The sequence below is a fragment of the Nannobrachium achirus genome, assembly GCF_963921795.1.
Source record: "Nannobrachium achirus genome assembly, chromosome: 10".
Taxonomy (NCBI): Eukaryota; Metazoa; Chordata; class Actinopteri; order Myctophiformes; family Myctophidae; genus Nannobrachium; species Nannobrachium achirus.
Window position 1 is genome coordinate 55,678,230 of NC_137819.1, and position 10,877 is coordinate 55,689,106.

General features: G+C 43.8%; 1 protein-coding gene across 2 annotated transcripts; it reads left to right on the forward strand.

Annotated features, from left to right (window-relative positions):
• Positions 1-5,397: 5,397 nt before the first annotated feature.
• On the forward strand, positions 5,398-9,524 carry cUnh6orf136 (chromosome Un C6orf136 homolog). Of its 2 annotated transcripts, none has more exons than XM_080734982.1 (7): positions 5,398-5,460; positions 6,387-6,603; positions 6,841-7,539; positions 7,685-7,773; positions 7,924-8,124; positions 8,436-8,505; positions 8,651-9,524. In XM_080734982.1, exons 2-7 carry the CDS (start codon positions 6,505-6,507, stop codon positions 8,792-8,794), a joined length of 1,302 nt encoding a protein of 433 aa, XP_080591108.1. In that variant the 5' UTR covers positions 5,398-5,460; positions 6,387-6,504; the 3' UTR covers positions 8,795-9,524. The 2 variants fall into 2 exon arrangements, with proteins under 2 accessions (XP_080591108.1, XP_080591107.1); XM_080734981.1 differs by having other exon boundaries at positions 5,416-5,569.
• Positions 9,525-10,877: the final 1,353 nt, after the last annotated feature.

A 10,877-nucleotide genomic window follows, 5' to 3' on the forward strand; every position in this document is an offset into this window, starting at 1 on the left:
CGCCTACTTTCATTGGCTCGTGTTACATCGAAATTGGTGACTTGTCAAATTATCTTCTGACGCTAGAGGTCGCAGTTTTGCTATTTCTGGTACACATTTAAATACCCTTCCAAAATACTCTAGTCTGCTCTGCTCTGCTCTACTGTCGCTGTGCTGTGTAGCTAATTAATATGTTGTTGTCTCCACCAGCCGAAGGCATGGGGGAGAGTATGTTTTCCCCTCCGTCCGTCCGTGCGTGCGTCCGTCCGTCCGTCCGTCCGTGCGTCCTCGCAGTTTGTGAGCGCCTAATCTCAGTCGCCGTTGGCCTGGACGCTGCCAAAGTGAGCACACACACTCCCTGGATGTCAATCTAGAACCTCTGCCCTAAATTTTTCAAATGGGCCTTTTCTAGCGCCACCTAGTGGCCGATGTTCGCAAAACACATTTCGGTGCACTACTCTTACAGATTTTGTCCAAAAATCCTACAAATCGTTAGGCAGTTTCTCGACAGTCATGTGATCGACACGGATCTGTCCGATTTTTCATATTCCATCCTGATTGGCTAAGATTGGCTTCCAAAGTTTGTAGGATTGAGCCGTTTTGAACAAAATGCCTCAAATCCCAAACGCAAAGTGCAATTATCATGAAATCGCGCACACACGTTCCCACTAGGCCGAGGAATAAATGCCACTTTTTTTTTTTTTAATCAGCCTCATGGTGGCGCTATAACAGGCCGATTTGTAGTTTTACCTATAACTCCACCGATCAGTTTCAAACTTTGTAAGCGCACTCCCTAGAGGCTAAGGATAAACCTTTGCCCTGCATTTTTCACATCAGCCTTTTATAGCGCCATCTTTGGGCCGACTTATGTAAAACACATTTTTGGATATTACCCCTTGAGATTTTATCAAAAAATCACGCAAATCGGTACACAGTATCTCTATAGTCATGTGATCCAGTCCGATCCGTCTGATATTTCATATTCCATCCTGATTGGATAATATTAGCTTCCAAAGTTTTCAGGATTGCTCAGTTTTTGAACAAAATGCCTCAAATCATCAACACAGCTTGCGATTACCGTGAAATTTGCCAAACATATTCCCACTAGGTCAAGGAACAAATGCTACCCTTTTCACATTGGCCTGTTATAGCGCCACCAGCAGGTAGACTTTAGCAAAACACATCATGCATGCAGCGTCTGTTTGCCATGAAAGATCTAAGGTGAAGAACATATGCCACCCTTTTTACATTGGCCTATTATACAGTAGCACCACCAGGACGCACGGCCTGGTGGAGACCTGTGCTCGTTTAATATAAAATATTAATAAAATAGTCAAATTTAAAAATACAAAAATTAAAGCTCGGAAAACTGGATGCACTCTTGCTCGTTGAAACAATCTGGATGTATTTATATTAAAATATGCAAATAGGCCTCCCTCCAGCTGATGAAAGTGAAGTGGTTTCAGCAAGTGGCTAATTTGCATGTATGGGATTGGTAATTACTTTTTATTTTCCCTGCCACCAGTGGAAGAATGTAAAATATGATATTCAAAGCCAAGGAGGGGAGGGGACTGAAGAGTCAGACTAAATAGCCTATTCTCGATTCTCTAAATCAGATTTCTTTATTCTTTTGAAATTGTTCAACAGTTCAGTCAGTGGTACCACTAGGTGAGACCCTGGCCTGGTAGTGTGCGTAGGATGGATGCAGCACTGTTTTCACAAGCCTCTCTGGTAAAATAGGCTCTGTGCATGACTAGCTCCAGATAACCCAAAGGTGGCATAGGCTACCTGTTTCGTGTTGGGGTGTCCGTTGGAACCCTTTTGTAACTATGTAGCCTAGACGAAGGCCCTCAGCCCCAACACTCAAATGGTCACTGGTCTTCTTCATGATTAAGTCAGTCCCACTTTAAAGCTCTGAAATGAGGATGCCCCTGAGTCACAACCAAGGCTGAGAAGTCACTTCATGGCTACTATACCCATGCTGTTTATGACCCCTTTTTATATATCGTAGCAAGACCATGTGCAGAACATCAACTGCCAAGATTGACAGAGAAGATAAACTACATTAAAAGCACCTTCACCCTGAGCTTGCCCACCTACACTATAGGAGCCCAAGGAGGGCACTGCCTGGGAAGCGAAGGCCTGCTGTACTAGCCTGACTGCAAGCGTCAGACTCTATCACACACTTCGTTTTGGGAAGAGAGTCTGAGATTTCGGGCAGACATTCCACTTCTGGGGGGGCGGGCAGGGGGTGGTTTAAAAAATGTTAAGTTGACTTGCTCTTAATTGCTCCCTCTGAACTTCAAAGGGCTTGTGAGCTGCTGTAATTGATTGAGCCATACAAGTGTCAATAGCTCGTTAGTCACTGAAAGCATCAAAGACTACAATCTGTTTGATGTCTGTAATAAGAGTGGAGGGGAGAATATGTTTGAATACACACAGACTTGCCTGATTGGCCGAATGGTTTTGAACCAGGCCACCACCCACCACGTGCCCCAAGCCTACAGCCCTGATTGGCTCGCCCTCTCTGAGGGCTGGTGGAAAAAGCTTATTTAATGTGAAGGGCTAGACTCATAGAGTATATATAAAATAGAGAGCGGACGAGCCCCGCCCCCACTATCATTTCAATGCAAGTGCTCAGTGGCGTTTTGAAGCAACGGCTACGTGCTAGCATGTAGCTAATCCAGGTGCATTCTGGGGGAAATTGGTCTCTATTTAGAGACCACAAATGACGTCACGCTGCTCTCCGCTCACAGGAAGGATTGTCTGGAGTGGAGGGGGCGGGGCCAAAATGCGCGTTTAGGCTGCAGTTCCAACTTTGGCCACCATCGGGGTTGCTTCAAATCTAGCCCTGGGTTCTGGGGGCTTGGCTAGACCAACACCACCACTACCAACAGGGGGTGGTGTTGTGCAGTCTGGTTTATTAACCAGGCTACTGCTGTACATAGACCAAGAGGGATCAAGAGGGACAATGCCAGCCTTACAAAGCAGAGGAGCTGCACACACTTCTGCAAGAGGGACAGCTGGAGGAAAAGGACTTGTTTTCTTCACTAACAACTTGTTAGTGATTAGTGAATGATTTTTCTAAGTAGGCTACAGCCCAGGTGAGGTTGACATTATTTGATTAATTTATTTGTACACCACAACATATTGATTTGATGGAATATTGTGATGTTTTACAGTTAAGAATAGCTAAAAATGAGTTTGTTTAATTTGAAACTAAATAAATAAGCAAGCAAAATCACTATGACAATTCTAAAGCTAAAGTTATGATATCAAAAGCTGATGAAATTGAAAAACTGCCAATTGTCAACACTGAAGTAACCGTATTCGATATGTCTTCGATTTCGGTGTAACTCCCCTTCGCACAAACTCAATGAGTGAGCGCCATCCTCAGATTGTTCTAGTACAACACTTTCCCTTCCCTGTCACACAAGCAATGAACAATAATATTAAACAACAGTGTTTATCAATTCAAATTTTCCATAATCTGGTGAAATAATATAACGTTTTATGCCCCCAAGCCAAGATGAGTGATTGATCATTATTTTTTCTGGAAAGGTTCCTACGCTATTGCGTGACGCATGTGTGGGCAGGGCAGGAGTTCCGTCAAGTTAGCCACAGTAGACCACATAAATGGTCCGGAAGTGGATTACATTTGCATCTAAAATAAAACGTAACATCTAACACCAAAATGTTCGGCCTGGCAGGAAAAAGACACTGATGCCTGTTCAATTCATGTATATGATCTCAATGGAAATAACTGAGTTTCCTTTTAGTTGACCTTAATTCCTATGCAAAATACTTCAAATGGGCTTTACATAGGTCCATGTACAAATCAATACATTTGAACACACTAGCGTTCGGGCCCCACAGCGCCCAGGCCCACACGGCACCACCGATCTGTCTGATAGGCTATGTATGTCCAATAGGATATAGAGATCCCTGGATTCCCTGCTCATATGGAGATGGAGATATCTGTATCTGTAAGTGTTGCACATGAACAACAACAAGCCAAAGTCTTAGGTTCTATTCTAATAAATGACCATATATATGGGGAGACGAGACACCACACAAAACCACACAGTAGGCAAAAGTACAAAGTCAATGTTCTTTTATTCAACCTATAACTTAAAACAGAGCAGTCCAAATATGGGGCTGGGGCGTAGGAGGGGAATACAATTGTTCAATAGTCAAATGTACAATGGGGGGAGGGGGTGTGTCTTTGGAGCCGTCCAATCTTAAAATCCAATACAAGCACTGTAAAATGCAGAGTCATTAGTGCCACAGGTTACATCCCATTACGCCAGTAATGGGATGTAACCTGTGGCACTAATGACTTGTGCAACTGTGCAAGTAACATCCAACAGCAGAGTAAAGTGACTTGTGCCAGGGATATCCAACTAAAGTAGCCTACAGCAGTAGTGGCAATGCATGGGGCTTTAATTCCCTTTCGGGGGGGGGGTCCAGTTGGTTCCTTCCAACCTCTTCCAAGTCCGACCTCCTCTCCTCCTCTGCCCTTGCTGGAGGTCTGTGTGTCTCATCTGGGAAAGACTAGTCTCACTCTGCAACACAAACACAAAGCCAGCTATAAAATGAATAAGCAGTCCGTCAGCATGACACTCTCACACACTTTTCGCACATTACCTGTCAGCATGATACTCTCTCCCACTTTTAAGTGCCCGTCCCGGGTGCTTCCCAACGTTCTCATGGGTGGTTCGTCCCTCCTTGTCCCCAGCAGTCAGGTTGGGCATCAATGCAAGTCCATGCCAATAGGTCTCTCTCCATTTGAGGCTAGTAAACACTCCACCGGAGTATTGTTAGGGTTTTCGTTACCCGAGGTGTCCATTCCTTTCCCGAAAGGCCTTAGGCCTCCCATGTTGGTTGTCGCTCCTGCAGTGGAACGAGGATTTAGTTATACCTCATGTCATGAGTACAGGAATCACATCAGGCCCGACGGCACAGGGGGCCATCAGGGGCCCAGCCCCAACACTCTCCTGACAAGCACACCTTCCACACGCTGTAACCAGGACCATTGATGCATGAGGCGAAGCACTGTTGCCGATTCTTGACGCCTTTCCTCCTGGGTAGGCTTGGTCCCTCGTGTCACATATTCTCCTAGCCGCTGTAAGGTGGGATCCTTCTTCTGTTGCCATCTCCAATGTTCCGGGTCCCAAATCCTACTCGTATGATGTTAGGTTGTACGTACCTGTGGAGAGGCTCTGTATCTGTCAACACACTCCATATTTGGGCACAGCTGCATTGGTAACTCCTTATCTGGTTATGGCTGAGTCATGGTGACATGAGCGTGAGGTCAGAGGTGTAATAGGCCTACATAATACATTCTAATCTATAATGAGATTTTTCAAAGCGTTTTATTTTGAAGTCTACGGCAGGAAGTGACATGTTTCTTAGTCGCGCGCAGCTGACACACGCTGGTGTAGGCAAGGCAAGGACATCTGGGGATGGAATGACATTTGTGTAAGTTAACTAAGTGTGTGTATGCTGTTAATTAACTTCAACGCACCAAGGATCTCTGGACGAGGAGCTGCACTCTGGAGGAATCGCCTACATTTCAGTCGTGTGAACGGTAATGTTACATTACATGCATGTTGCTAACTAGTGACTGCTTGGACCACAAGCTGCTAGCTAGCGCTAGCTAATTAGTTATATTACATTGCAAGTAAAGGCGACGTTTTTCTTTTACAGTCTGTTAATTATCCCCTTTTTCTGTCATAATATTGCTATGCAGAAACTGCGAATGTAGCAATTCTGCGGCGAGTTTTAATTTATTTTAAGGGTATTGAATAATCAGTCGTTTTCATTTATACACCGACGGAGGCAGTCTGATGATCTGATCACCCTGTCTAACTGTATCGATATCTGGCGTTACACTGAACGTTACTTTGCAAATTAGCGTCTATCTCGTCCACCATTCGTGTTCCCTGTCAAACCGGTGCAACCACGGCCGTATGAATGCTGCAGTGCGAAGTCTGATGGTCTCCTTTTCGAGCTGGAACAGCAACATCTGTATTCCACGCAATTTGAACTTGGGAGATTCCAGTTTGGATAGAAAGCAGTTGATCTGTGCTCTGTTTTGGTTCGCCATGTGAGATGTCTATGAGTCTCATTATGAGCCTGTGCAGCTGGTCACTCACGTTCTCCATGTCATGTGCTGTTGGCATAGTTTCTGCCTCTAGTATATAGGGAACATGAGGAGTGCAAGGTCAACATGAGAGCTAGTCACATTATCTTAGCTTCAAAAGTATAGTCCCATACACCAAATAATTAATATTATATGAATGATGTGAAGGAATTTTCATATTATATGAATGATGTGAAGTACTTAGATAACAGTAAGCGTCAATAAGATTAAGCATGTATAATTTTTCTCTTCTCCCTCCCAGGTGCTTGAATAGGGTGCACTGGGGTTTGCCAAAACAAATACCAAGACAACAACAAGGAGTATCTGTCAGGTTGGTGATGGTTAATTGGTGACTGGGGTTGCCCCTGCCCCTGATGTGAATGGCTGTGTGTCGAGGTGGAATACCATTCTGGGTGGGATATGTCCGGAGCCATGGCTGCATTCAACCCCTCAAACAGCAGAGATGGATTCTCGCACAGGTAATGTTGGTTTGCTTACTTTAGCCCTGTCTGTGACCTCACCCATCGTGTTAGCTCGAGATGTGCTACCACGATGGGTGGGGTCACAGTCAGGTGGGGCTATAATTTATACTCCATGGCAGAACGGTGTCGCTTGCCAACAAGTAGATTTTCGCTGCGTTGCAGTTATGAAATAGTTTTCACATGTTAGTACTGTACAGTAAATATTCAGATTCCTTTCTTTTTGATTGATCTTAGGCAGTTGATTGGCAGTGGCTTAGCCTTGGACAGACTCGGCCTCTGAGCAGTGCGACGTGGGCCCTGGTTCCCCCTAACAGCTTGAGATATCAAAGTGTAAAGCAGCCTGCCCTGTCACACCCCTTCCACCATGCAAGTCAGCCGCAGAAATCCTTCTTTGAGGAGGATTGGGAGGAGTCGCTCAGTGTGTGTGTGCTGGTGCGACCCGGGGAGTCTGACGGCCAGCACACGCTGGTGGAGATCCCGCTTTTTGGCCAAACCAAATTGGGAGAGCTTCTCGCTCCGGGGGCCAACAAGCCCATGGAGTTCCTCTTCCCGCTGACCACCGTGGACGGAAGCAGAGAGGACGACATCAGCGTCGGGATAAGAGTGAACCGCCTGCAAGGAAATGATAGTGACATTGTGGCGAGAGAACACGGTTCTTTCAGAAGCCTTTTCGAGGCAGAAGGGTGCCCGGCGCCTTTCATGAATGGCTCCAGCTTCTATTGCTTTCACTGCCCGGGGAAAGCACCTCCTCCGCCTGCTTGTGGGACCATATCCCAACATATTATTGGACTTGAAAACAAACCCATGGACCTGTCTCTGTTGCTGTCTACCTCACTGTGCAGCCACGCAGGGAGGGCCGAGGGTGGCCATAACGACATGGAGAGTGAAGAAGAGGAGAAACTGGCCTTGTTATATGAAAAGCTAAGGATAGAGGTAAGCACAATTCTAATTTCTTTGCTTTGTCTAGTCTTTAGAATCTACAGTCAGTAAGACATAAGAGGCATTTTGGGGCAGTGGCCTATATCCTCAGGCTGTCACTTTATCGTCATGGCATTCATTTTGACCATCTGTGTTGCAGCTTCCTAATTTCTTTTTGAAGAGTCACGATTACTCCATGTACTCCCGTAATGTGGAATTCGTTAACGGGCTTATCAATACAAAGACCAGGTAATATATACGTTTCTTTCCTACGTTTCTTTCCTGTCATTATTATCTGTCATCAATCACTTAATAGCATAGTCATGCTTATTTGTTGTTGATGATTGGTACGAACTGTGAATGTGAAATGAACATGTCTGTCCTTTTGGATGGTTCTAGGGGCCGTGTGACGTACCAGCTGATGCTGTCCGTCTGGCGGTTGTTGTGTCTCTGTTACTATGCAGAGGCCCGCTTGGAGGTTCTGAAGCTGACTAAACACATGGAGGACGGGACGGTGAAAGCTCGCTGGAGGATCAAAGGCCTGCCGGTCCACACACTTCTGCTGCGTTTCTACAGAAAGGACAAATCTCACCTCTATAGGTAAAACTTCACCAGTAATCTTTTTTAAAGATTTGTTTTTGGGCTTTTATGGCTTTATTGATAGGATAGTAGACTGACAGGAAACGGGGGGAGAGATGGGGAGTGACATGCGGGAAAGGTCGCCCGGATTGGGAATTGGATGCCAGGCATCCATGCCTATGTGGCAATGCCTAATTGGAATGCGCCTGGACCAGTAGGCCAGCGGGCGCCCCGCATAGAGTAGCTTTAATGTATACATTGCAATGTGATGTTTTGGATCCAATATAATTTTGTAGCACAAGGGTTCATAATCACAACATTTTCTATCACAGGACATACGATGCACTCTCTACCTTTTACATCGGGCGTGACGGACTCATACATTGTCATAAAGTTGAAAAGGTAAGGTGCTGACTCTTTTGGGTGATGGTACTGTCAAATATCCAACGACAATTTCATGGTTGATGTATTGGATTTTCACCATTAACCGTTACATTTCATTTGAATTGGTTTCACAGTCTCGCAATTTGTCATTTCTTATATATAGGTGATGCAGGTTCAGCCTCCGGTTTTGCCCAGGGTGACCACACTGCTAACAGGGGTTTTGGTGGCACTCGGGGTGCAGGATCATCGGCCTGCCCTCAACTTGTTGCCTCTCATCTTGTCTTCACTCCGACAGGGCAGAAACTGACCAGAGAGAATGGTCTTGGCTGGTCTATGTCCAAAGAACAGAGGAACATACAATAAGATGAACACATGAGAAATAAAGAGAGATCACTGAAAGTTGCTGTGTTGGATAAAGGTGTCAACGTTTAGAATGGGAGAATTGCATTAAATGTTTAGATTCTGAAAACTTGAATAATTATCCCCACAGGCCCACACCCACCTGTATGTCTGCTTTGCAAATACATATATAAAGGAAATATCTGTTGCCAGATGAAAAGCACTTACAGTATCTTCAAAAGCTTTTATTTTTATTTTTCCTTTTTCTTTCTCAAGGAGAAAGTAATAAAAGGAGTATAATTTATTGTTGAAATGTAATGTGGATTTTTCACGGGCTAAGTGGTCATGAGACATGGACAGTTAAACAACAATGTATGAAAAAGAAAAAAGATGTTTGGAGTTGCTTTTATTACAGCATCAAAATGTATGTTAAATTCCACATCTGTCCAACTTGATTCCTTTGTAGACAAAAACAGCTATATATGCAATTTATGACCATATTAAATTGGCTTACTGCCTGCAATTTGAACGCACAAATGTACAGGTGATGCTGGACTGCTTTCTGGACCTGTCTGCTCACATTCATAACTAATAACTGTGTTCATTCATACTACAGTATGTAGGCTGAAGCTTATCTGAGAACTTGTTCATACCATGTAAACTGAAGTTTATCTGCAGGAAATTATATAATTTCACTTATTCCGGTAGAATATTTTTTTTTGTTGTTGAAAGGAACAAGAAATATTTGTTTCACATTCAAAAACCACTATTGTTTTTGGGTTAATTCATCTGTGACGAATTATTGTGGGCCCAGTCACCATGGGAAAAAGCTGTTAAATGAATGCTGCGGTTTCTGAAAATCCTTTAGGGTAGCTTTGCATCGTGCAGCGCAACGACACCACTGACAGTGAACCAGTGTCCACATCTAGGACAGGTCAGGATTCCTGTGAAAACACTGCTGTTACTGTGAATGTAGGCCTTGTCTGGAATAGTCTTTCCCCCTCTGTGCAGCATGTAGGCTGAAACCCAAACACACATTCTCTGTGCAGCATGTAGGCTGAAACCCAAACACACATTTCTCTCTCGAAAGCCACATAGTGTTAAATGTGAGTGCATGTTGTGTGGCTCTTGTCTATGCGCAAGCATTTATTTTGAAATGTATATTCTGGAAAATAATATCTATCATATGCTGTGTGTTACGTTCTCTGTATTTAATAGCAGACTGCAGGCGGAAGACAGCAGTCCCTGACCTTTGCAGGGAGGAGGGGCAGGCGGTGGTAGGGGTCACAGTCCCTGTCATCCACAAGTAGTAAAGGCATTGAAGGTTTTAAAGACTCAGGGTTCAGGTTACAGAAATATGGGAATTGGGGCTGTCTCAATTATTACATAATCGTCTAATCGCAATTATTTGACAATCACGATTATTTTTCATAATAGTTTCCATGTTGAAACATTTTCATAGGCCCTATATTTTTTTCAAGTAAAAAATAGTGGAAATAGAGATTTATAAGCTCACAACGTGTTGCATCGCTTTGTGAGCTTGTAGATCGGCTATTTCCACTATCAATGTTCTTTTTTAAGTATAAAGTCAGATGTAATTTCTTTGTATATTTAGGTTATGTGTCATATCTACCATGTGCAACTTCGAAGCCTAAAAGCCAAACAGAAATGTAATTGTCAAGGGAAAAAAAAAATTGTTAATCGCAATTATTTGAGTGACAATTAATCGTCAAGTAAAATGTCATAATTGTGACAGCCCTAATGGGAATACATTTGTTTGGGATGACAATTGTAATTTGATGCAAAATTAGAAGAGTTAATTACAATTATGTTGAGGCCTAAACGAGAACCGTTAAAATGTAGTGCTTCATCACCAGAAAAGTCATGCTTTCACTGTGCCATTATCATTTCACACAACAGTGTGAATACTTTGTGCTTTTTTCAAACCAGGCAATAAAGCATGCCACATTACTGTAGCACATTCTAAATATGCCATGGTATATAGTTCTAGGATGCCTTGTTTGGTACTGTTGCTAGTTTCAGAAGTCTCT

Excerpts from the sequence above, each read along its gene's own strand:
- cUnh6orf136 (XM_080734982.1), top strand. The coding sequence starts at position 6,505 with ATGGCTGTGTGTCGAGGTGGAATACCATTCTGGGTGGGATATGTCCGG. Across the intron at positions 6,604-6,840 it reads AGAGATGGATTCTCGCACAG|GCAGTTGATTGGCAGTGGCT; the intron begins GTAATGTTGGTT and ends GATTGATCTTAG. Across the intron at positions 7,540-7,684 it reads ATGAAAAGCTAAGGATAGAG|CTTCCTAATTTCTTTTTGAA; the intron begins GTAAGCACAATT and ends TCTGTGTTGCAG.